This window comes from Equus przewalskii, chromosome 29 (assembly GCF_037783145.1).
Source record: "Equus przewalskii isolate Varuska chromosome 29, EquPr2, whole genome shotgun sequence".
Taxonomy (NCBI): domain Eukaryota; kingdom Metazoa; phylum Chordata; class Mammalia; order Perissodactyla; family Equidae; genus Equus; species Equus przewalskii.
Window position 1 is genome coordinate 38,949,859 of NC_091859.1, and position 25,089 is coordinate 38,974,947.

At 39.1% G+C, this 25,089-nt stretch overlaps 1 protein-coding gene across 2 annotated transcripts in view; it reads left to right on the forward strand.

Annotated features, from left to right (window-relative positions):
• The first annotated feature begins 1,541 nt into the window (after nucleotides 1–1,541).
• The window catches only part of WBP2NL (WBP2 N-terminal like), a 42,545-nt gene continuing 18,997 nt past the window's right edge, over nucleotides 1,542–25,089 (forward strand). For both annotated transcript variants that reach the window (XM_070599661.1, XM_070599660.1), the window contains exons 1-2: nucleotides 1,542–1,730; nucleotides 24,785–24,893. In XM_070599661.1, the coding sequence (XP_070455762.1) occupies nucleotides 1,669–1,730; nucleotides 24,785–24,893 (171 nt within the window). In that variant the 5' untranslated portion in view covers nucleotides 1,542–1,668. The remainder of the gene's footprint in view (nucleotides 1,731–24,784; nucleotides 24,894–25,089) is intronic.

The following is a 25,089-nucleotide window of genomic DNA, read 5'->3' on the forward strand; positions in this document are numbered from 1 at the left end:
CTCACACTTGACCCTGAGGGATGCAGTGCTCTGGGTAGCCTGTCTCTTTCAAGGAAAACAATGTTTATTTTTCGTAGCTTTTCCTCTTCTTTCCAGAAGGCATAAAAACCAAGTCTATGAAAGCAGTGGACCCATCTTGCCTAGAGATCTGCCTATTTTACAGTGAATAAGAGTTAAGAATTTAAACTTAATGCATTCATTTCTCTCTTGTCTTTTTTGAACTTAAAGCAATCCTTCCTCTCCTTGAGGTTCCTGCTCTCTTCTGTAGCTAGCAAATAACACACCTCTCACTTGTACATTATTTCTCTGAATTTGAATGTGATGACCATATATGCAATTGTGTTTGGGACCTCAATATTCTGTAGGGTGAGTGCACAGTATAGATGAACAGTGGGGGTTCAAGGCTGGAGCAAGGTAAGTCAGGAGGTTCTTGGAGTCATTCAAATAAAATGATGAGGGCCTGAACTAGAGTGGAAATGCCACACCACGATGGAGAGAAGTGAGAAGATTTGAGCGATAGAGCAGTTTTGTGAACTTAAAATGTCACAGCTGAGAGAAACCTAAGAGTTCTTCTAGTCCAATGCCTTCATACAGATAGGGAAACTGAAGTCCAGAGAGGATAACTGTCTTGTCCAAAGTTGCACACTTAGTAACCAGTGCAAGATGGGGACCAGATCTCAGTGCTCCTTCCTCTGCTTCACACCATTCCTATTGCATTTCATTTATTCTATAGTCTTGTACTTATATATATATATGTTTCTGAAATCAGAATACAGCTTACAACTGATGACATGCCAGTTTATTTGCCAACTTTTCTTCTTAGTGTACAGTTAAAAATGGTGCATCTTATAACTGACAGCATCTCAAATTCGATGAAATACAGTAGTCCAGAAGGTGTTAACATCCCCTTGTTTGAAGCTCTCTGGTGCTATTTGTGAAGTTTAAAGGAGATAAGAACATGGACAATATTTTAGTCTTCAAAGCAATTCCGGTATAATGTATCCCACCAGATCCTCACAATCACCCTTTGGAGGAAGCAGGGCAGACGCTGGCTGACACAGGCTCTCTCCATCTTGGAGCAGGCACGGACTCTCCCTTCGTGACCCAGCTCATGCACCCATTGCTGGGTGCTGCCTCACGAGAAATCGGCCCTATTCCAGGCTTTCTCTAGCGGGAAAAAGTTCTGCTGGCCTGAGGAGAGGTGAGGAATCCTTCTGGACTCTTTCTTCAAAGGGCAGGAGTTCTCTGACTAGGGCCAGGGAGAGCGCCAGAAAATCCTGCTTTTCACTTTGATTTCTCACAAGATCAATTCAAGGCCACACCCGTGGACAGCCGGGCAGGCCTGCCGGGACGACGACGCAGGAGCCAACAGGGCGAGTGGAGGTCGACGTGGCCACTCACCTATCACCCACACCTCCGCGCTCTGGGGGCGGAGTCCATCCCCTGGGCCCGCCCCTTCCCCAAGAGGGGCGTGTCTCGACCCTTACTCTGCCTGGCCCTCTGACCGCTGCCTCCCACGTGACCAGCCGCCTCGCCCTCTCACTCCCCGTCCTTGCGCCATAATCCCCGCCTTCCCCTTCAGAGCTCCCCCCCTCCCCCCCGACGGCTTGGCGCAGGCCCCTCTCCCCCTTCCCATCTCGGGGGCGGCAGGAGGGGGCTGGGAGTGAGATGGCGGTGAACCAGAGCCACACCCAGAGCCGCAGCGGGGTTGTCGTTCCTTTTGGCGAAAGGTGCCTGAGGGGAAGCCTGGGATGTGGTCAGAGGAGGGAGGACACCACGGGGTAGAGCTGGCGGCTTGCAAACTCTCAGCGAATCAGACACTTTCCCGCCTTTCCCGGGCGCGTCCCGCCGACTCCCTCCGCTCCATGAGGGCGCGCGCCTGCTCGCGGGCGGTCCGGACGGAGGCGGGGCCTCGCACGTGTGAGGGCGGGATGGCTCCTCCGCGTGAGTGAGCGTGGCGGTGGCGGCGCTGGGCCAGAGGCTCGTGTCACCTCGGCAGAAAGATGGCAGCGCCCTGGCGGCGATGGAGTCGCCCCGCCACTCGGGTCGCGTGCGGCTGCCGTTGGGAGCGCGCGGGTTTTGCGGGGTGACGGCGGCCGGGGGGCCGTGGGCGCTCCCTGCCCCCACTCCCGGGAACAGGGTCCCGGGCTTCGGGGAGGAGGTAGGGGCATGAGTGTGGATCATTCTGGAAAGATCCCGAACTGTCGGCCTCCTCTGGCCCTCAGCACTTCCCAAAGCCCCCTTTCTTCGCCCCAGCCAGGGAGGTAGATGACTGCTCTTACTTTATGGAAAAGATGGGGACAGGAAGAAGAGCAGCCGAGGGGGAACGCCGCCGCCGCGGCCTCGCACCGTCGCTGTGCGGCGTCCCCGCTGCCCCTCCCCTCGGTCGGAGCAGCCGCTTCCACCGCCCCACCGGCTGCCTCGTCTCCGTTCCCCAGCCCCGTTTCCCGCGGTCCCTCCCGGCGTCCCCGCGGTTCTTCATCGCGCTCCTCTCTGGCTCCGATGCGTCCTCGTTTTCTTCGCTCTCGCCCGGTCGGGCGCCTCGGAAACCCCGTGCCGTGCTCGGGGAAGACCGAGCACACCTAGGTCGCTCTGAAGATCCGGGAAGACGGGACCCAGTGCTGAAGTCCAGAGCTTCTTCCACGCTTGCTTCCCCGGAAGATGGTCTTGGCTGACTTGCACGTGCCGCCGGGGCGGCGCGTCCCGCCTTGCTCCCCGGGGACCTCGGCTTCTTCGTTCGGCTTCGCGGCTGGGGTGCCTGCTGGCCGCGCGCGCCAGCCTGGAGCGCCGTGGCCCGTGTGCCCGGGGCTCTGTGCCCTGAGGCCCCTTCTAATCTGCTGTTTGGTGTCTTCTCGCTCAGGCTATGGGTTTATGTCTCTGCTTTTCTCTTTGTGTGTTGGAGACGGGAATGAAGCATGTTTGAAAAAAAAAAATTATAACAGGAACACGGATTTTATGGTCCTTTGAATTATCTTTATGGGGTCCATTCCGTGCTCTTGAATACTTAACATAGCCAAGCACTGTTCTAAGAGCTTTATACTTGCAACTGCTCTGTCTACAGTGAGGGTCGGTAGGATGTCCCTAATTTCACAGGTGGGAAAACTGAAACAGAAGGAATTTGCTTAAAATCGTATGGCCAGTGCATATGGGAGAGCTTTGATTTGGGTCCGAACTTGGTACGGTGCATTAACTTCTCTACTCCAGCTGTCCCTCCAAAAGGAAGAGAACTGTCTCTGTCCTCGTCAAACAAGGCCCTGTCGGTGCTCTGCTTCCTGGATAGAGACGACTTTGAAGAAATAGGTTGAAAGGGCGTAGATTCGTTATATTTTGACTTCTCTTGCCTGTTCGCAATACGGTTTGGGAAATTCATCACAGCTTGGCTGTGTTTGGTGGAGACTTTTTTCTTATCTCAGCTGAGAAGTCATAAATGTATGGGCAGGACTCTACTGGTAAAAAGGGAAGACATTGAGGTTTTTTTTTAAACCCATATTCTAAAGCTTGTGGAGATTATACCATGCGTTTATTGTAGAAAAACTGGAAAAAAATTTAAGTTACACCAGATTCCAATAGCCAGTGGTTTTTATGTTGTCATCTGTATCCTTCTGTACTTTCCCCTATGGAAACTTACAATCCTCCCCCCTCCGCACTTTGTAACTTGCTTTCCTCATTTACCAATATATTGGGAATGCATTCCAGTATCAATATTTACATCATTATTTTCAATGGCTGGTATTCAGTATGGGCAAATATTTACTTAAGCCCCTATCTGGGATATTCTGGTTTCAATTTGTCATTGCTATAAACATTGCTGCAGTAAACATTTTTGAAAACGTATTTTTTACTTTTTATTCAGATCATGATAGTTTACAACCTTGTGAAATTTCAGTTGTACATTATTGTTTGTCAGTCATGTCATAGGTGCACCACTTCACCCTTTGTGCCCATCCCCTAACCCACTTTCCCCTGGTAACCACTAATCTGTTCTCTTTGTCTACATGTTTAACTTCCAGATATGAGTGGAGTCATACAGAGATTGTCTTTCTCTATCTGGCTTATTTCTCTTAACATAATACCCTCAAGGTCCATCCATGTTGTTGTGAATGGGACGATTTTATCCTTTTTTATGGCTGAGTAGTATTGTATTGTATATATATACCATATCTTCTTTATCCAATCATCTGTTGATGGGCACTTAGGTTGCTTCCATATCTTGGCTATTGTAAATAATGCTGCAATGAACATAGGGGTACATAGGACTTTTGGAATTGCTGATTTCATGTTCTTTGGATAGATACCCAGTAGTGGGATGACTGGGTCATATGGTATTCCTATTTTTAATTTTTTGAGGAATCTCCATACTGTTTTCCATAGTGGCTGCACCAGTTTGCATTCCCACCAGCAGTGTATGAGCGTTCCCTTTTCTCCACACCCTCCCCAACATTTGTTACTTTTTGTTTTGGTTATTTTTGCCCTTCTAATGGGCATAAGGTGATAGCTTAGTGTAGTTTTGATTTGCGTTTCTGTGATGATCAGTGATGATGAACATCTTTTCATGTGCCTATTGGCCATCCGTGTATTTTCTTTGGAGAAATGTCTGTCTATGTTCCCTGCCCAGTTTTTGATTGAGTTGTTTGATTTTTTGTTGTTGAGTTGTGTGAGTTCTTTATATATTATGGAGATTAACCCTTTCTTGGATATATGACTTGCAAATATTTTTTCCCAATTGTTGGGTTGTTTTTTTGTTCTAATCCTGTTTTCCCTTGCCTTGAAGAAGCTCTTTAGTCTCATGAGGTCCCATTTGTTTAATCTTTCTATTGTTTCCCTTCTCTGAGAAGACATGGTGTCCAAAAAGATCCTTTTGATACTGATGTCAAAGAGTGTACTGCCTATGTTTTCTTCTAGAAGCCTTATGGTTTCAAGTCGTATCTTTAGGTCTTTGATCCATTTTGAGTTTATTTTTGTGAATGGTGAAAAAGAATGGTCAATTTTCATTCTTTTCCATGTGGCTGTCCAGTTTTCCCAGCACCATTTGTTGAAGAGACTTCCTTTTCTCCATTGTATGCCCTCAGCTCCTTTGTCGAAGATTAGCTGTCCATGGATGTGTGGTTTTATTTCTGGGCTTTCAATTCTGTCCCATTGATCTGTGCACCTGTTTTTGTACCAGTACCATGCTCTTTTGATTACTGTAGCTTTGTAGTATGTTTTGAAGTCAGGGATTGTGATGCCTCCAGCTTTCTTCTTTTTCCTCAGGATTGCTTTAGCAATTCGGGGTCTTTTGTTGCCCCATATGAATTTTAGGATTCTTTGTTCTATTTCTGTAAAGGATGTCATTGGGATTCTGATTGGGATGGCATTGAATCTGTAGATTGCTTTAGGTAGTATGGACATTTTAACTATGTTTATTCTTCCAATCCATGTGCATGGAATGTCTTTCCATCTCTTTATGTTGTCATCAGTTTCTTTCAGGAAAGTCTTGTAGTTTTCATTGTATAGGTCTTTCACTTCCTTGGTTAAATTTACCCCAAGGTATTTTATTCTTTTTGTTGCGATTGTGAATGGGATTGAGTTCTTGAGATCTTTTTCTGTTAGTTCATTGTTAGCATATAGAAATGCTACTGATTTATGTATGTTGATTTTATACCCTGCAACTTTGCTGTAGTTGTTGATTATTTCTAATAGTTTTCTAATGGGTTCTTTGGGGTTTTCTATATATAAGATCATGCCGTCTGCAAACAGCAAGAGTTTCACTTCTTCATTGCCTATTTGGATTCTTTTTATTTCTTTTTCCTGCCTAATTGCTCTGGCCAAAACCTCCAGTACTGTGCCGAATAACAGTGGTGAGAGTGGACACTCTTGTGTTGTTCCTGTTCTCAGAGGGGTGGCTTTCAGTGTTTGTCCATTGAGAATGATGTTGGCTGTGGGTTTGTCATATATAGCCTTTATTATGTTGAGGTACTTTCCTTCTATACCCATTTTATTGAGAGTTTTTTAAATCATAAATGGATGTTGGATCTTGTCAAATGCTTTCTCTGCATCTATTGAGATGAACATGTGGTTTTTGTTTCTCATTTTGTTAATGTGGTGTATCACATTGATTGACTTGTGGATGTTAAACCATCCCTGTGTCCCTGGTATAAATCCCACTTGATCACAGTGTATGATCTTTTTAATGTATTGCTGTATTTGGTTTGCTGGATTTTTGTTGAGGATTTTTGCATCTGTGTTTCATCAGTGATATTGGGCTGTAGTTTCCCTTCTTTGTGTTGTCCTTGTCTGGTTTTGGGATCAGGGTGATGTTGGCTTCATAGAATGTGTTAGGAAGTGCTCCATCTTCCTCAATTTTCTGGAATAGTTTGAGAAAGATAAGTATTAAATCTTCTTTGAATGTTTGGTAGAATTCTGCACAGAAGCTGTTTGGTCCTGGACTTTTATTTTTGGGGAGGTTTTTGATTACTGTGAAAACTTATTTTTGCCCACTTGTCAAAACGTTTCTTTGGGATTTGTTCCTGAGAGTGGAATTGTGGGATCAGAGGCCATAGACTTTATTTGTTGGTTGGTTGGTTTTTTGGTGAGGAAGATTTGTCCTGAGATTTGCCTAAAAAATCTGCATCTTTTTTTGCTTGAGGAGCATTAGCCCTGAGCTAACATCTGTGCCAGTCTTCCTATATTTTGTATGTGGGTGGCCACCACAGCATGGCTGATGAGTGGAGTAGGTCAGAGCCTGGGTTCTGAACCTGCAAACATGGGGTGCTGAAATGGAGTGTGTGGAACTTTAACCACTCGGCCACTGGGCTGGCCTCAAGGGCATAGACTTAAAAAAAAGATTAAAATATATTTTAAAAAATACAAAAATTCTTGTCAAAAGTACTTTAAAATATATAGCTATATATAGAAATATATTTTTTTGCAAAATCAATCTACAGCATTATATCAATTTATGTTCCTCTCAATACTCTGAGTGCCCATTTCACCACACCTTTGCCAACATCTGGTGTTAGTCTTTGATAACTCTGCCAGTCTGATAAGTAAATAATGGAATCTTTAAAAAATTTTTTTTATTGCTAGTGAGCTTAGTTTTTCATATGGTTATTGGCTATTTATATGTCTTTGGTAAATTTTCTTGGTTCATAAATTTTCTCCATTTTTTACTAAATTGTTCATTTTTTTGTGTGTGGTAAAAAATAAAATTTATCATCTTAACCATTTTTAAAAGAGTTAAAATTGTGTATATTTAAGATATACAACATGGTGATTTGATATACATATAGATAGTGAAATGATTATTATAGTCAAGATAATTAATGTATCTTCTCACATAACCATTTTTTTTGGTGAGATGAGTGTGTCTGAAATCTACTCTCATCATATTTCCAGTGTTCAATACAGTATTAAGTATAGTAATTATGCCTGTACATTAGATCTCTAGACTTATTGATCCTACATAACTACAAATTTGTACCCTTTGACCAACACCTCCCCATTCCCTGTTGCCCCCCTCCAGCTCCTGTTAACCACCATTCTACTCCCTGCTTCTATGCATTTAACTTTTTTTTTTTTTTGACTCCACATACAAGTGAGATCATACAATATTTATCTTTCTCTGGATTATTTCACTTATCATAATGTCCTTAAGGTTCATCCATGTTGTAGCATCGACAGGATTTCCTTCTTTCTCATGACTGAATAATTCCATTGTATACACACATATATATATATACCACATCTTCTTTATCCATTCATCTGTTGATGGACACTTTGGTTGTTTCCATATCTTGGCTATTGTGAGTAATGCTGCAGTGAACATAGGAGTGCAGATATCTCATTGGTATCCTGTTTTCATTTCCTTTGGATATATACCAAGAAGTGGGATTGCTGGATGATATAGTAGTTTTATTTTTATTGCATTGATTGATTTTTATATGTTGAACCATCCTTGCATTTCAGGAATGAATCCCACTTGATCATTGTGTATAATCCTTTTAATGTGCTGTTAATAATCAATTTGCTAGTATTTTGTTGAGGATTTTTGCATCAGTATTTTTCAGGGTTATTGGTCTGTAGTTTTCTTGTTTTGTAGTGTCTTTTTCTGGATTTGATATCAGGGTAATGCTGGCCTGATAGAACGATCTTGGAAATGTTCCCTCTTCTTCAGTTTTTGGGAAGATTTTCAGGAGGATTAGTGTTAAGTTTTCTTTAAATGTTTGATGAATTCTCCAGTGAAGCCATCTGATCCTGGGCTTTTCTTCATTGGGAAGTTTTTGATTACTGATGTAATCTCCTTACTTGTTATTGGTCTGTTCAGGTTTTGTATTTCTTCATGATTTAGTTTTGGTAGGTTGTGTGTTCCTAGGAATTTATCCATTTCTTCTAGGTTATCCAATTTGTTGGCATACATTTGTTCATAGTATTCTTATGTAATCTGTTTTATTTCTGTGATTTCAGTTGTAATATCCTCTCTTTCATTGCTGATTTTAGTTGAGTCATCTCCTTTTTTAATAGTGTAGCTGAGGGTTTGTCAATTTTGTTGATCTTTCCAAAAAACCAGCTCTTAGTTTCACTGATTTTTTTTCTATTGCTTTTCTGTTCTCCCTTTTGTTTATGTCTGCTCTAACCTTTATTGCTTTCCTTCTGCTAGCTTTGGGTTTAGTTTGTTCTTTAGTTTCATGAGGTGTAAAGTTAGGTTGTTGATTTGAGATCTTTCTTCTCTTTTAATGTATAGAGTTACAGCTATAAAATTCCCTCTTAACACTGCTTTTGCCACATCCCATAGTTTTGGCATGTTGTGTTTTCATTTTCATTTGTCTCAAGGTATTTTTTTAATTTCCCTTGTGACTTCTTCTTTGATACATTGGTTATATAAGAATGTTTTGTTTATTTGTTTATCTTTTATAGTTTTCTTTATGTATTTTTTTCTTTCTTTTTTTTAAAGATTGGCACCTGAGCTAACAACTGTTGTCAATCTTCTTCTTCTATTTTTTTCTTCCCAAAGCCCCCTAGTACATGGTTGTATATTCCAGTTGTGAGTGCCTCTAGTTGTGCTATGTGGGATGCTGCCTCAGAAAGGTGCCATGTCTGCACCTGGGATCCAAACCGGTGAAACCCTGGGCTGCTGAAGCGGAGTGCACAAACTTAACCACTCACCCATGGGGCCAGCCCTGAATATTTTGTTTAATTTCCACATGTTTGTGGATTTTCCAGTTTTCCTTGTGCTGTTGATTTCTAGTTTTCATTCCGTTGTGATCAGAAAAGATGCTTTAGATGATTTTAATATAATCGAATTTGTTAAGACTTGTTTTGTGGCCTAACATGTACTGTATCCTGGAGAATGTTCCATGTGCACTTGAGAACAATGTATATTATGTTATTGGGTGGAGTGTTCTGTATATGTCTGTTAGGTCCAATTGGTCTACAGTGTTGTTCAGTTCCTCTATTTCTTTATTGATCTTCTGTCTGGTTGTTCTATCCATTATTAAAAGTGGGAGTGTTGATGTCTCCTACTATTATTGTGTTACTTTCTGTTTCTCTCTTTAATTGTGTCAAAGTATAATTTATATATTTAGGAGCTCTGAAGTTGGTTGTATAAATATTTATAACCGTTCTATTTTATTGGTAAATTGACCTTTTGATCACTATATACTGTCTTCCTTTGTCTCTTATAACAGATTTCTGTAAAAAAAATTTAAAGTCTGTTTTGTCTGATATTATTAGGAGAGCCACTCTTACTCTCTTTTGGTCACCATTTGCGTGGAATATCTTTTTCCGTCTTTTCGCTTTTAGCCTGTGTGTCCTTAGATCTGGAGTGAGTCTCTTGTGGACAGCATATAGTTGAATTGTAAGTTGTTCATCTTTTGATGGAGGGTTCAAATATCAGAACCATTTCTCTTTAGTTAGGAACCTACTTACAAGTTGTAAATAAAAAGTATGCAAAATCTTTGCGTATTTAGTATCTGGCACTTAGTTAGGGCTTAATGAATCATATGGACATTAACTCAGATTCAGATGATTAACTATTGGAACTTGAACTTTTGCCTGAGGTTCTAGTTAGTGTTGGAGGCGGGATAGTATTTGATAGCCTTAGCTGAATGGTGCTGTGAAATTTTTTATACAGTTTTTACCCCTTTCTTAAAAATCTGTTGTTTCTACATTATAACATTTACCAACATGGTGAAAATTCATTCTTTGTTTCACTGTACTATGCTTTCATTGAATTTTTGCAATCAATATGCCATCCTTGTAGGACAGTGGTTCTCAGTCTGGGACGAGTTTGCCCCCAGGAGACACTTCTGATTTTCACGATTAGTGTGGTTACTGCTGGTATTTGGTGGGTAGAGGCTAGGGCTGCTGCTAAACGATCTACAGTGCACAGCACAGCCTCCCAACAACAAATAATTATCCAACCCAAATGTGCCAAGATTGAGAAACCCTGGGTAGAAGATGCCGACCCAAGCATTTGTCAGAAAGAAATTCAAGAGTACTCCTACCTCCTGAACATTTCAACATGTCTAGAGCCAAATTTATGTCCCCACTCCCCAATAAACTTTGTTTTCTGATTCCCCTATTTCTTTGGAGGCAAAAGTCACCTGGATTTCTCACGATCTTTTTGTCTCCCAGATCCAGTGAGTTACCAAACTCAGGGGATACTTTCTTCACGGTCTTTTAAATTAAATTACTTATTGAGGTTTCACACTTAAACTATAAACCCACTTTTTTATTGAGGTAAAATTCACATTACAAAATTTGTCATTTTAAGGTGTACAATTAACTTTTTATATTCACAATATCATGCAACTGTCATCATCACCTAGTTTCAGAACACCTTCATCACCCCAAAAGAAACCATGTACCCGTTATGCAGTCACTCCTCATTCTTCACTCAACCGAGCTCCTGACGTCCTTCAATCAGTTGGCTTTCTCCCTCTATGGATTTGCCTGTTCTGGACATCTCATATAAATGGGCTTATAGAATATGTGGCTTTTTGTGTCTGACTTTTACTTAGCATAATGTTTTCAAGCTTCATCCATATTGTAGCATGTATCATTCCTTTTTATGGCTGAATAGTATTCCATTGTATGGGTATACCAAAGTTGTATGTCCATTCATCAATTGGATTGTTTCCACTTTTTGACTGTTATGTATAATGCTGCTATGTACATTTGTGTACAAGTCTTTGTGTAGACATGTGTTTTCATTTCTCTTGGGTATATACGTAAGAGTGGAATTGCTGGACCATATGGTAATTCTATGTTTAACTTTTTGAGGAACTGCCAGACTGTTTTCCACAGCAGCCGCACCACTTTACATTTACAAATCTTTGCCAGCATTTGTTATTTTCCATTTTAAAAGGTAATCATAGCCATCTAGTTGTTGTGAAGTGCCATGATTTTGATTTGTGTTTCCCTAGAGGCAAACGATGTTGAGCATTATTCATATGCTTATTGGCCATTATTTATTTGCTTTGGAGAAATGTCTATTGAAGTCCTATGCCTATTTTTAAATTGGGTTGTTCGTCTTTTTGTTGTTGAGTTGTATGTATTTTTTATATATTCTAGATATTAAACCCTTGTCAGATATAAGATTTTCAGATATTTTTCCCACTCTTTGGGTTGTCTTTTCAATTTCTTTACAGTGTCCTTTAATCCACAAAAGTTTCTAATTTTGATGAAGTCCAGTTTATCTATTTTTTCTTTTGTTACTTGTGCTTTTGGTGTCATATTTAAGAAACAGTTGCCTAATACAAGGTCATTAAGTTTTACATCCATGTTTCCTTCTGATAGTTTTAGCTTTTACCTTTAGGCCTTTGATCCATTTTGAATTTATTTCTGTATATGGTGTGAGGTAGGGGTCCAGATTCCTTCTTTTGCATGTGATTATCAAGCTGTCCCACCACCATTTGTTGAAGAGACTATTCTTCCTTGTTGAATGGTCTTGGAACCTTTGTCAAAAATCAATTGACCATAGATGTTTGAGTTTATTTCTTGACTTTCAATTCTATTCTGTTGATCTATATGTCTATCCTTATACCAATACCACCCCATTTGATTATTGCAGCTTTTAGTAACTTTTGAAATCAGGAAGTATGAGTCCTGCAACTTTGTTCTTCTTTTTCAAGATTATTTTGGCTATTTGGGATCTCTTGCAATTCCATGTGAATTTCAGGATCAGTTTTTCCATTTCTGCAGAAAAGCAGTTAGAATTTTGATAGCAATTTTGTTGAATGTGTATATCATTTGGGGGAAGCATTGCCATCTTAATATTAATTTTTTCAATCTGTAAACATAGGATATCTTTTCATTTATGTAGGTCTTTAAAATTTTTCAGCAGTGTTTTGTAGTTGACAGTGTACAGGTCTTATATCTCCTTGGTTAAATTTATTTCTGAGTCTTTTATTCTTTTGGATACAAATATCAATGCAATTGTTTTCTTAATTTCATTTTGACTGATACTTGCTAGTGTATGAAAAATATAACTGAATTTTGTATGTTGCTCTTGTATCCTACACCTTTGCTGAACTCAATTATCTCTAGTTGTGTGTGTATGTATATGTGTGTGTTCTTTAGGATTTTCTATGTATGAGAGCATGTCATCTTCAAATAGAGATAGTTTTACTACTTTTCCAATGAAGGATGCATTTTATTTCTTGTTCTTGCCTATTTGCTCTGGCTAAAACCTCACGTACAGTATTGAACAGAAGTGGCAAGAACAGAAATCCTTGACTTGTTCCTGATCTTAGATGGAAAGCTTTTAGTTTTTCAAAATTAAGTATGATGTTACCTGTGGGTTTTTAATAAATGCCCTTTATCAGGTTGAGGAAGTTCCCAATATTCCTAGTTTGTTAATTTTTTTTTAACCATAAAACAGTGTTGGATTTTGTCAAATGCATTTTTTCATTCTATTAACATTGTGTATTACCATAGTAATTAATTAATTACCATACTATTGATTGATTTTCATATGTCGAACCTCCCTTGCATTTCTAGCATAAATCTCACTTGTCATATAATCTGTTTAATATGCTGCTGGATTTGGTTACTTACTATTTTGTTGAGTATTTTTGCATCTATATTTATGAGATATTGTTCTCTAGTTTTCTTTTGTTGTGATTCCTTTGTTTGGCTTTGGTATCAGGGTAATACTGGCTCATAGAATGAGTTAGGAAGTGTTCCAACAGTTAGGAAGTGTTTGAAAGAGTTTGAGAAGGGCTGGTGTTAGTTCTTTAAATGTCTGGAGAATATTCCAATAAAGCCATCTGATCTTGGGCTTTTCTTATTGGAAGTTTTAAATTATTTATTCAATCTCTTTACTTGTTAGAGGTTTATTCAGATTTTATTTCTTCTTTAGTCAATTTTGGTAGTTTGTTTCTAGGAATATTTCCATTTCATCTAGGTTATCAAATTTGGTGGCATATTATTGTTCATATATTCTCTTATAATCCTTTTTATTTCTGTAAAGTCTGAGATAATGTCCCCACTTTTATTCTTAATTTTAGTAATTTGGGTTTTCTCTCTTTTTTTCTTGGTCAGTCTAGTGAAATTTTGGTCAATTTTGTTGATTTTCTCAAATAATTAACTTTTGGTTTCATTGATCCTCTCTATTGTTTTTCTATACTTTATTTCATTTATCTCTACTATAATCTTTATTATTTCCTTCCTTCTGATAGCTTTGGGTTTAGTTTGCTCTTGCTTTTCTAGTTCCCTAAGATGGAAGGTTAGATTATTGATTTGAAATCTCTTTTTTAAAATGTAGGCATTAAAGCTATAAATTTCTCTCCTAAGTGCTGCTTTTGCTGTCTCTCAAAGGTTTGGTATGTGTGTTTTCATTTCATTCATCTTGAAGTATTTTCTAAATTCACTTATGTTTCTTCTTTGACCCACTGGTCATTTAAGAGTGTGTTATTTAATTTCCACATACTTGTTAATTTGACAGATTTCATTCTCTTATTATTTCCATTTTCATTCCATTGTGGTCTGAAAAGATACTCTGTATGATTGCAGTCTTTGTAAATTTAGTGAGACTTGTTTTCTGGCCTAACATATGGTCTGTCCCGGAGAATGTTGCATGTGCACTTGAGAAAAATGTATATTCTAGCTTTGTAGGTGGAGTGTCCTTATATATTAGGTCTAGTTGACTTTTGTTAGGTGCATCCATATTTATAATTGTTAAGCCTTTTTTGATTATTGGCCCTTTTATCATTATATAATATTCCTCTTTTTTTCTTGTAATAATTTTTGTCTTAAAGTCTATTTTTTTCTGATATTGTTATAGCCACTCCAGTTCTCTTTTGGTTACTGTTTGATGGAATATCTTTTATCATTCTTTCATTTTTAACCTACTTGTGTCTTGGGGGCTCAAGTGAGTCTTTTTTAGATAGTATACAGTGGTATCATGTTTTTAAAAATATATTCTACCAGTCTCTGACTTTTAATTGGCAAGTTTAATCCATTTACATTTAATGTAATTAGTGATAAGGATTTAACTTCTGTTCTTTTGCTATTTGTTTTATGTATGTCTTATATAAGTTTTTCTTCCTCAGTTCCTCTGTTAATGCCTTCTTCTGTGTTTAAAAGATATTTTCTAGGGGGGTGACGTCAGCAACATGGCAGCATGAGCTCACCTGGGACACTCTCCTCTCCAAATTACCACTAAAAAGAGCAACTGCTTTCCAACCAAAAAAAAAAAATCCTAATAACAGAAATAGTCAGAGACCCACACCAGCCAAACGACGGAAGGCAGAGAGGCTGGAGCCAGCCTTGGAGGAGCTGGAACGGGGTAGGAGAGAACTTTTCTCCCTCCCCTAGAGACTGGGATCACTGCTGCGGGTGCGGGAAGGAGAGGAGGAGGGGCGATGCATCCTTGGGGGTCATCCAGGACTCCCACCGCCAATGCAGGGGAAACCCTCTAACAGGGGAAAGCTTTCACTTGGGGGAACCCCAGCAAGCCAGGGCCTCGGGAGATCAGAAAGCGAAAGCTGATCTAATACAGGTCAGCATGAGTGAAAGTGCCCCTCCTCCCCGAACCCCCGCAACGTGCCGCCATTGCGGCTGAAGGTGGAGGGCTCAGAACGCACGGCTCTCGACCCCCATCTAGTGGTGACAGGCTGTAACTGCAGCAGAATAATAGCATCATGCTCAAAAACCGCTCCTCTACCGTCCAGCAATTTATAAAAGGTCCAGTCCAAAATGAAAACAATAAAAATACAGACGTAGGTCCTCAGGGCTTGGAAATGGGTAAACTAAGTGAAGATGAGTTCAAAATAGCCATCCTCAAAATATTCAGTGAGGTAAAGGGAAATATAGAGAAACAAGTCAATGAGTTCTGGAGTTACTTCACAAAGAGCTTGAAATTATAAACAAGAATCAATTAGAAATACTAGAGATGAAAAATACAATGGATCAGATAAAACAGAATACAGATTCCCTGAATGCCCATGTAGACACCATAGAGGAGCAAATTAGCATAATCGAAGATAGACAGGCTGAATGGCTCCAGACAGAGGAAGAAAGAGAGCTAAGAATTTAAAAAACTGAAGAAAATCTCAGAGAAATAGCTGACTCAATGAGAAAATGCAACTTAAGAATCATCGGAATTCCTGAGGGTGTGGAAAAGGAAAATGGAGCAGAAAGTGTGCTCAACGAAATAATAGAAGAGAACTTCCCAAATCTAGGGATTGAGAGAGAAATGTGTGTGGAGGAAGCTTTCAGATCTCCTAGAATTGTCAATGTAAAAAGACCTATTGCAAGGCACATAGTAGTAAAAATGGCAAAAATGAAGGACAAAGAAAGAATACTCAGGGTAGCAAGGGAGAAGAAAATAACCTACAAAGGAACCCCCATCAGACTTTCAGCAGATATCTCTACAGAGACCTTACAAGCTAGGAGAGATTGGAGTGACATATTCAAAACTTTAGAGGATAAAAATCTTCAGCCAAGAATACTCTATGCAGCAAAAATATCCTTCAGATATGAGGGAGAAATTAAATCTTTTCCAGACAAACAAAAGCTAAGGGACTTCGTAGTCACATCACCTCCACTGCAAGAAATCCTCAAGAAGGCTCTCATACCTGAAAAAAGAAAAAAAGGGAGAAAGCAGTCACAAAACACAGAGTAGGGAGACAAATAGAATCTGAATAGGATAGCAAATATTCAACTATAGCATTAGGATAAAGGGAAGGAAATCACCAAAGCAAAGACAATCTTATAATCTAACCACAAACTCACAACACAAGTTGGAATAAGAGATGAAAATAATAAATTAGGAGGGGAGGAGGAAGGTACTGAAACAGTCTAGGCTAAGGAAGTAAGAGACCACCAGAAAATGGACTATGTTATACACGAGATTCTGAATACAAATTTCAGGGTAGCCACTAAACTAAAAAACAGAACAGAGACACAAAACATAAATAAGGAAAAATCTAAGATAGCCAGCATAAGAAATTTCAGAAGTCAATGGGTAGGCTAAAACACACAGGATGAGAAACAAAGGAAACACAGGAAAACCAGAAAATGAGCAACAGAATGACAGCATTAAGCCCTTGTGCATCAATACTCACCCTCAATGTAAACGGATTGAACTCTCCAATAAAAAGACACAGAGTGGCAAAATGGATTAAAGAACAAGATCCAACAATTTGTTGCCTCCAGGAAACACACCTCAGCTCCAAGGACAAACACAGGCTCAGAGTGAAGGGGTGGAAGACAATACTCCAAGCTAATAGCAAACAAAAGAAAACAGGTGTCACAATGCTTATATCAGACAAAACAGACTTCAAGATAAGGCAGGTAAAGAGAGACATAGAGGGCCAATATATAATGATCAAAGGGACACTTCATCAAGAAGAAAGAGCGCTTATAAATATCTATGCACCCAACACAGGAGCACCAAAGTTCATAAAGCAACTATTAACAAACCTGAAAGAAGATATCAAAAGAAATAACAATAATAGTGGGGGACCTCAACACCCCATTCACATCAATGGACAGATCATCCAGACAGAAAATCAACAAAGAAACAGCGGAGCTAAACAAAAAGCTAAAACAGTTGGACTTAATAGACATATATAGAATACTTCATCCAAAAACAGCAGAATACACATTCTTTTCAAGCACGCATGGAACATTCTCAACAATAGACCATATGTTGGGAAACAAGGCAGGCCTCTACAAATTTAAAAAAATTGAAATAATAAGAAGCATCTTCTCTGATCATAATGCTATACAGCTAGAAATTAATTACAAGAAAAAAGCTGAGAAAGGCACAAGGATGTGGAGACTAAACAATATGCTATTGAACAAGCAATGGATCATTGAAGAAATTAAAGAAGAAATAAAAAAATACCTGGAGACAAATGAAAATGATAGCATGCCATACCAACTCATATGGGATGCAGCAAAAGCTGTATTAAGGGGAAAATTTGTCACAATTCGGGCACAGCTTAACAAACAAGAAAAATCCCAAATCAGCAGTCTGAAACTGCACCTAACGCATTCAGGGAAAGAAGAACAAACAAAGCCCAAAGTCAGCAGAAGGAGAGAAATAATAAAAATCAGAGCAGAAATAAATTCTATTGAAACAAAAAAGGCAGTAGAAAGGATCAATGAAACAAAGAGGTGGTTCTTTGAGAAGATAAATAAAATTGACAAACCCCTAGCCAGACTTACAAAGAAAAAAAGAGAGAAAGCTCAAATAAACAAAATCAGAAATGAAAGAGGAGAAATAACAACAGATTCTGCAGAAATACAACGGACTATAAGAGAATACTACGAAAAACTAGAAGCCAGCAAAATGGATAACCTAGAGGAAATGGATAAATTCTTGGACTCCTACGATCTCCCAAAGCTCACTCAAGAAGAAGCAGACAATTTGAACAGACCAATCTCAAGGAAAGAGATTGAAACAGCAATCAAAAGCATCCCAAAGAATAAAACCCCAGGACTAGATGGGTTTCCTGGGGAATTCTACCAAACTTTCAGAGAGGATTTAATACCTATCCTTTTCAAGCTATTCCAAAAAATTAGGAAGGATGGAACACTTCCTAACACATTCTACGAGGCCAATATCACGCTGATACCAAAACCTGACAAGGACACCATGAAAAAGGAGAACTACCAGCCAATATCACTGATGAACATAGATGCAAAAATTCTCAACAAAATTTTGGCAACCAGAATTCAGCAATTCATCAAAAGAATCATACATCATGATCAGGTGGGATTCATACCAGGGATGCAGGGATGGTTCAACATCCGCAAATCAATCAACGTGATACACCACATCAAGAAACTGAGGAATAAAAACCACATGATCATCTCAATAGATGCAGAAAAAGCATTTGACAAGATCAAACAGCCATTTATGATAAAAACTCTGAACAAAATGGGGATAGAAGGGAACTACCTCAACATAATGAAGGACATATATGACAAACCTACAGCCAACATCATTGTCAATGGGCAAAAACTGAGCGCCATCCCCCTGAGAACAGGAACAAGACAAGGATGCCCTCTATCACCACTCTTATTTAACATAGTACTGGAGGTCCTGGCCAGAGAAATCAGGCAAGAAAAAGGAATAAAAGGAATCCAAATGGGGGAGGGGGTGTGTGTGGAAGAAGTGAAACTCTCACTGTTTGCAGACGACATGATCTTATATATAGAAAACCCCAAAGAATCCATTGGAAAACTTTTAGAAGTAATCAACAACTACAGCAAATTTGCAGGGTATAAAATCAATTTACCTAAGTCAGTAGCATTTCTATACTCTAATAACAAACTAGCAGAAAAAGAACTCAAGAACACAATACCATTCACAATTGCAACAAAAAAGAATAAAATACCTTGGGGTAAATTTAACTAAGGAAGTGAAAGACCTATACAATGAAAGTTACAAGACTTTTCTAAAGAAATGGATGACGACATAAAGCGATGAAAAGACATTCCATGCACACGGATTGGAAGAATAAGCATAGTTAAAATGTCCATACTACCTAAAGCAACCTACAGATTCAACACCATCCCAATCAGAATCCCAATGACATTCTTTACAGAAATAGAACAAAGAATCCTAAAATTCGTATGGGGCAACAAAAGACCCCGAATTGCTAAAGCAATCCTGAGAAAAAAGAACAAAGCTGGAGGCATCACAATCCCTGACTTCAAAACATACTACAAAGCTACAGTAATCAAAACAGCATGGTACTGGTACAAAAACAGGTGCATAGATCAATGGGACAGAATTGAAAGCCCAGAAATAAAACCACATATCTACGGACAGCTAATCTTCGACAAAGGAGCTGAGGGCATGCAATGGAGAAAAGAAAGTCTTTTCAACAAATGGTGCTGGGAAAACTGGACAGCCACATGGAAAAGAATGAAAATTGACCATTCTTTTTTAACCATTCACAAAAATAAACTCAAAATGGATCAAAGACCTAAAGCTGAGACCTGAAACCATAAGGCTTCTAGAAGAAAATGTAGGCAGTACTCTCTTTGACATCAGTATTAAAAGGATCTTTTTGGACACCATGTCTTCTCAGACAAGGGAAACAATAGAAAGAATAAAAAAGTGGGACTTCATCAGACTAAAGAGCTTCTTCAAGGCAAGGGAAAACAGGATTGAAACAAAACGAAAACCCACTAACTGGGAAAAAATTATTTGCAGGTAATACATCTGACAAAGGCTTAATATCCATAATATATAAATAACTCACACAACTCAACAACAAAAAATTAAACAACCTGATCAAAAAATGGGCAAGAGACATGAACGGACATTTCTCCAAAGAAGATATACGGATGGCCAATAGGCACATTGAAAGATGTTCATCATCGCTGATCATCAGGGAAATGCAAATCAAAACTACACTAAGATATTACCTTACACCCATTAGAATGACAAAAATAACTAAAACAAAAGGTAACAAATGTTGGAGAGGTTGTGGAGAAAAAGGAACCCTCATACACTGCTGGTGGGAATGCAAACTGGTGCAGCCACTATGGAAAACAGTATGGAGATTCCTCAAAAAATTAAAAATAGAACTACCATACGATCCAGCTATTCCACTACTGGGTATCTCTCCAGAGAGCTTGAAGTCAGCAATTCCAAAAGTCCTATGCACCCCAATGTTTATTGCAGCATTATTTACAATAGCCAAGACGTGGAAGTAATCTAAGTGCCCATCAACAGATGATTGGATAAAGAAGATGTGGTATATATATACAAGGGAATACTACTCAGCTGTAAAAAAAAACAAAATCGTCCCATTTGCAACAACATGGATGGACCTTGAGGGAATTATGTTAAGTGAAATAAGCCAGATAGAGAAGGATGATCTCTGCATGACTCCACTCATATGAGGACTTTAAGCCTGTGGACAAAGAGAACAGATTAGTGGCTACCAGGGGAAAGGGGGGGTGGGGGTGGGCACAAAGGGTAAAGGGTTGCACCTACAACATGACTGACAGACAATAATATACAACTGAAATTTCACAAGATTGTAACCTATCAACTCAATAAAAAATTTTTTTAAAAAAGATATTTTCTAGTGTACCATCTTGATTCCCTCCTCGTTTCTTTTACTGTATATGTTTTAGTTATTTTCTTTGTGGTTGCCCTGCAGATTACATTTAACATCTTAATTTATAACAAGCTAGTTCAAGTTAATACCAATTTAGTTTCAGTTGTATACAAAAACTTTGCTCCTATATAGCTCTGCTCCCCTTATATTGTTATTATCATAAATCACATCTTTATACATTGTGTACCCATCACTGTCAATTTATAATTATTGTTTTAGAGAAGTCTTTTTTTTTTTTCTGCTGAGGAAGATTCTCCCTGAGCTAACATCTATTGCCAATCTTCCTCTTTTTACTTTTCTTTTTTGCTTGAGGAAGATTTGCCCTGAACCAACATCTGTGCCAGTCATCCTCTATTTTGTATATTGGTTGCTGCCACAGCATGGCTGCTGATGAGTGGTGTAGGTCTGTGCCTGGGAACTGAACCCAAGCTACTGAAGCAGAGTGTGCTGAACTTAATCAATAGGCCATGGGGCCTGCCCCTATACAATTGTCTTTTAAATTGTATGGGAAGAAATGAGGAGTTCTAAACCAAAAATACATTAATACTGAATTTTATAGTTACCTATGTAGTTATCTTGACCAATGTTCTTTTATTTCTTTGTGTGGATTTGACTCATTGTCTAGTGTCTTTATTCCACCTGAAGGATTTTCTTTAGCAATTTCTTATAGTTCAGGTCTACAGTGATGAACTCTCTCAGTTTTTGTTTATTTGGTAGTGTTTTAATTTTTTCTAAATTTTTGAAGGATAGTTTTTCCAGATATAGAACTCTTGGTTGACTTTGAATATGTCATCCATTACCTCCCACCTCCATAGTTTCTGATGAGAAGTCAGTTGTTCATCTTACTGAGACTTGCTTGTGTGTGACAATTCACTTCTCTTGCTGCTTTCAGGATTCTCTGTATTTGGCTTTCAACAGTTTGATTATAATGTGTCTTGATGTGGATCTCTTTGAGTTTATTCTGCTTGGAGTTTTTTGAGCTTGGATGTGTAGATTCATGTCTTTCACTAAATTTGGCAAGTTTTTGGCCATTCTTTCTTTCTTTTTTAATTTAAAGATTGGCACCTGAGCTAACATCTGTTCCCAATTTTTTTTTCCTTCTTCTACCCAAAGCCCCCCAATACATAGTTGTATATTCTAGTTGTAGGTCCTCCTGGCTCTGCTGTGTGGGACGCTGCCTCAGTGTGCTTGATGAGCAGTGCTACGTCCGCGCCCAGGATCTGAACCGGCAAAACCCAGGGCAGCTGAAGCGGAGTGCGCCAGCTTAACCACTCGGCCATGGGGCCAGCCCTGGCTATTATTTCTTCAGATAGTCTTTATGCCTCTTTTTTTCCTCTCCTCTCCTTCTGGCACTCCCATTATGCATATGTTAGTATGCTGGATTGTGTCTCACAGGTCTGTTAGACTCTGTTTATTTTCTTCATTCATTCTATTTCTGTTACTTGAGTAGTAACTGTTATTCTCAGTTGACCTATCTTCAAGTTCACTGGTTCTTTCTTCTGCCTGCTGAAGTCTGCCATCGAGTTCCCCACTATTGAATTTTTCATTTCAGTTATTGTAGTCTTCAACTCCAGAATTTATATTTGGTTTCTTTTTATAATTTGTGTCTCTCTATTGATATCCTCTCCTTTGAGACATTGTTCTCATTCTTTCCTTTAGTTCTTTAGACATGGTTTCCTTTAACTCTTGAGCATACTTAAAGTCATTTAAAATCTATGTCCAGTTAAGCCAGTGTCTGTCCTAAGGGACAGTTTCCATTAATTTCTTTTTCTCTTGTTCACAGGAGAAAGTTTGGGTTTTGCCTTATGATTTTTTGTTGAAAACTTAACATTTTGAATATAATGTGGCTACTCTGGAAATCAGATTCACTGTCTTCCTCAGGTTATGTTGTTGCTGCTTGTTGTAGTTATTGTTTATTGTTTAGTCACTTTTCTGATCTATAAATTTTGTAAAGTTTATATTCTTTGTCATGTGCAGCCACTGAAGTCTCTTTCATGTTAACTTAGTGGCCAGCTAGTGACTTGACAATTTACTTACATGTCTGGAACAACAACAAAAAAATCTCCCAGCCTTTGCAGATGGGCTGTGTGTGTGTGTGTGTGTGTGTGTGTGTGTGTGTGTGTGTGTTGGAGCACATCTTTATCACTCAGCCAGGGAGTTCACAGCTCTGTCATAGCTTTCATTTCCTGCTTGAGCAAAGCCTCATCATCAGCCAAAGGTAAAAGTTTAGGGCCTTCTCTGGTTTCTTCTGAGCATGAACCAACCCTGGGCATGTATGCATGTGGCTTTTTAGATTCCTGTGAATGTCAGAGCTTTTCAAAGCCTTTATTCCACAAAGCATCTCATTCCCCAGCCTTTCCTCCCTAATTTTTGTTTTTTGTTTATTGTTTGAACAAAATGTCATCCTTTGCTCCAGACAATAGCAACTGATACAATTGCCTTTAAATATTTTTGACAGATGTGCCGTGGGTAATCACCTCAGTCCTGGGAGAGTTCTGAATTAGGCACACACCCTTTGAGCTAGTCTTTCAGGGAGCCACCAAACAGGTCAAAACAAACAACCACAATTCTTTGAGAATAAGGTCTGTTCTGCTCCCTCTGGTACTTGGTACCTATACTAGAAATGTGAGTTGTTGTTTTCAAGATTGTTGTCAAGTTGGGGAGTGGAGGATGGTACCAGGGTAAGTTAAAATACCACAAAGCTCTTTTTTTTTTTTTTAAGATTTTATTTTTTCCTTTTTCTCCCTGAAGCCCCCTGGTACATAGTTGTATATTCTTCGTTGTGGGTCCTTCTAGTTGTGGCATGCGGGACGCTGCCTCAGCATAGCTTGATGAGCAGTACCATGTCCGCACCCAGGACTTGAACCAACGAAACACTGGGCTGCCTGCAGTGGAGCACGTGAAGTTAACCACTTGACCACAGGGCCAGCCCCCACAAAGCTCTTTTATTGAGATTCAGCTATTTTTTTCTTGATTTAACATTCCCTTGGTTCCTATAAAATCTGGTTAGATTCCGGAATTCTGGACTGACTTTTGGACTTCCCTATTTCACCATTTTTGCTGACATTCTGTATTTTAAAAAGCCCTTTTTATCTACACACCACCACCCTACTTCCAGTTCTTATTACCTCACGTCAGGACTTTTAAACTGGTTCCTCTGAAATACACCACCTTCTTGATCATGTGACTGCCCTGCTGAGACAGCTGCAGCTCACAGTTCCTCCTTGTCTATCAAACGACGTTTCCAAATTCTGGTGCCAGCATGGCTTTCCAGTTTTATCTCCCTTACTAACCTTGCTTCCATGCTGTTTTGATGAATCCACACAGGTAGGCTTCTTCCAAGTAGTTTGCTTTCCACTGCGTGCCTCCGTTGATGCCGTTTGTTCCCCATCTGGATTGTTCCCTAGCCTCACCTCTGCCTCCTGAAACACTATTCATCTCTTCAGAATCAGCTCAAATTTCCACCTTTCTATAAAGTCATTCCTAATTACTTCAACCAAAACTAATTCCTCCTTCCACTAAATTGCCATGACATTTTTGTGTCATTTATATATGTCATATATTGCTTGCGTTATTATTTGTATTCATGTTTTCATTCACTCATTCTTTCAATATATATTTAGTAGCACCCACTGTTTGCTGGGGCTACAGTGGCAAAGAAAGCAGACATTGTCCCTAATGATCATTAGGGAAGACGTTAAACAAATAAACACATATATAGTATAATAATTACTAACGAAAAACCCCCAAAAGATTCTATGAGTGAGAATAGGATGAGTTCAAATTTTTTGGGTTAAGAGTGAAGGGAGAACATGACAGGCAGAGGGAACACGTCAGAGGATTCTAGAGCGCTCTGTGTACCTTGCCTTTTTTACCAGAGCCAAAGAAACATTTCCCTTAGCACAGTCCTTTATACTTCCTGCACAAGAAGTATAAGAATTAGTGAATAAACACTAAGAATACAAGTAGGTTTGATAAGAGAGAAAAGAACCCAGTGGAGTAAAGAGGGAGAAGAATAAATGTGAATGGTCAGAGAATATGATCATTTAAATTCCTTTCTATTTCAATAAAATAGTAGTCATAGTAGTAGCAGCAGCAGCAGCAGCTGACATTTATTGAGTGCTTCCTCCAGGCTAGGAACTATGCTAAGGGCGTTATGTGTACCATTTTATATAACATCTAATTTGTGTGCTGTCTGTCGGTTTTTTCCTCAGTGTCTTGCAGCAATGTCAGGAAGTGTACCTCTCCTTCCCACAGCAACCAGAGGGATCCAATCTCTTTAGTGGTACAAAGAGGGGAACATTATTTCTCACTTCATACCGGGTAATTTCTACTTCTACTTTGATTTGATTAACCCTACATGTGTTTTCCTTAAAATGGAGAGAGGTTAAACATTGACTTTCAAAGTATTTTAAAACATTTTGTACCTGGAGATTTTTCCGAGTTGAAGAGCTATGGAAGAAAACGGGTGATGTTTCTTAATTAGGCCAGGATGCCAAAGCGGCCTTGACCTTATTAT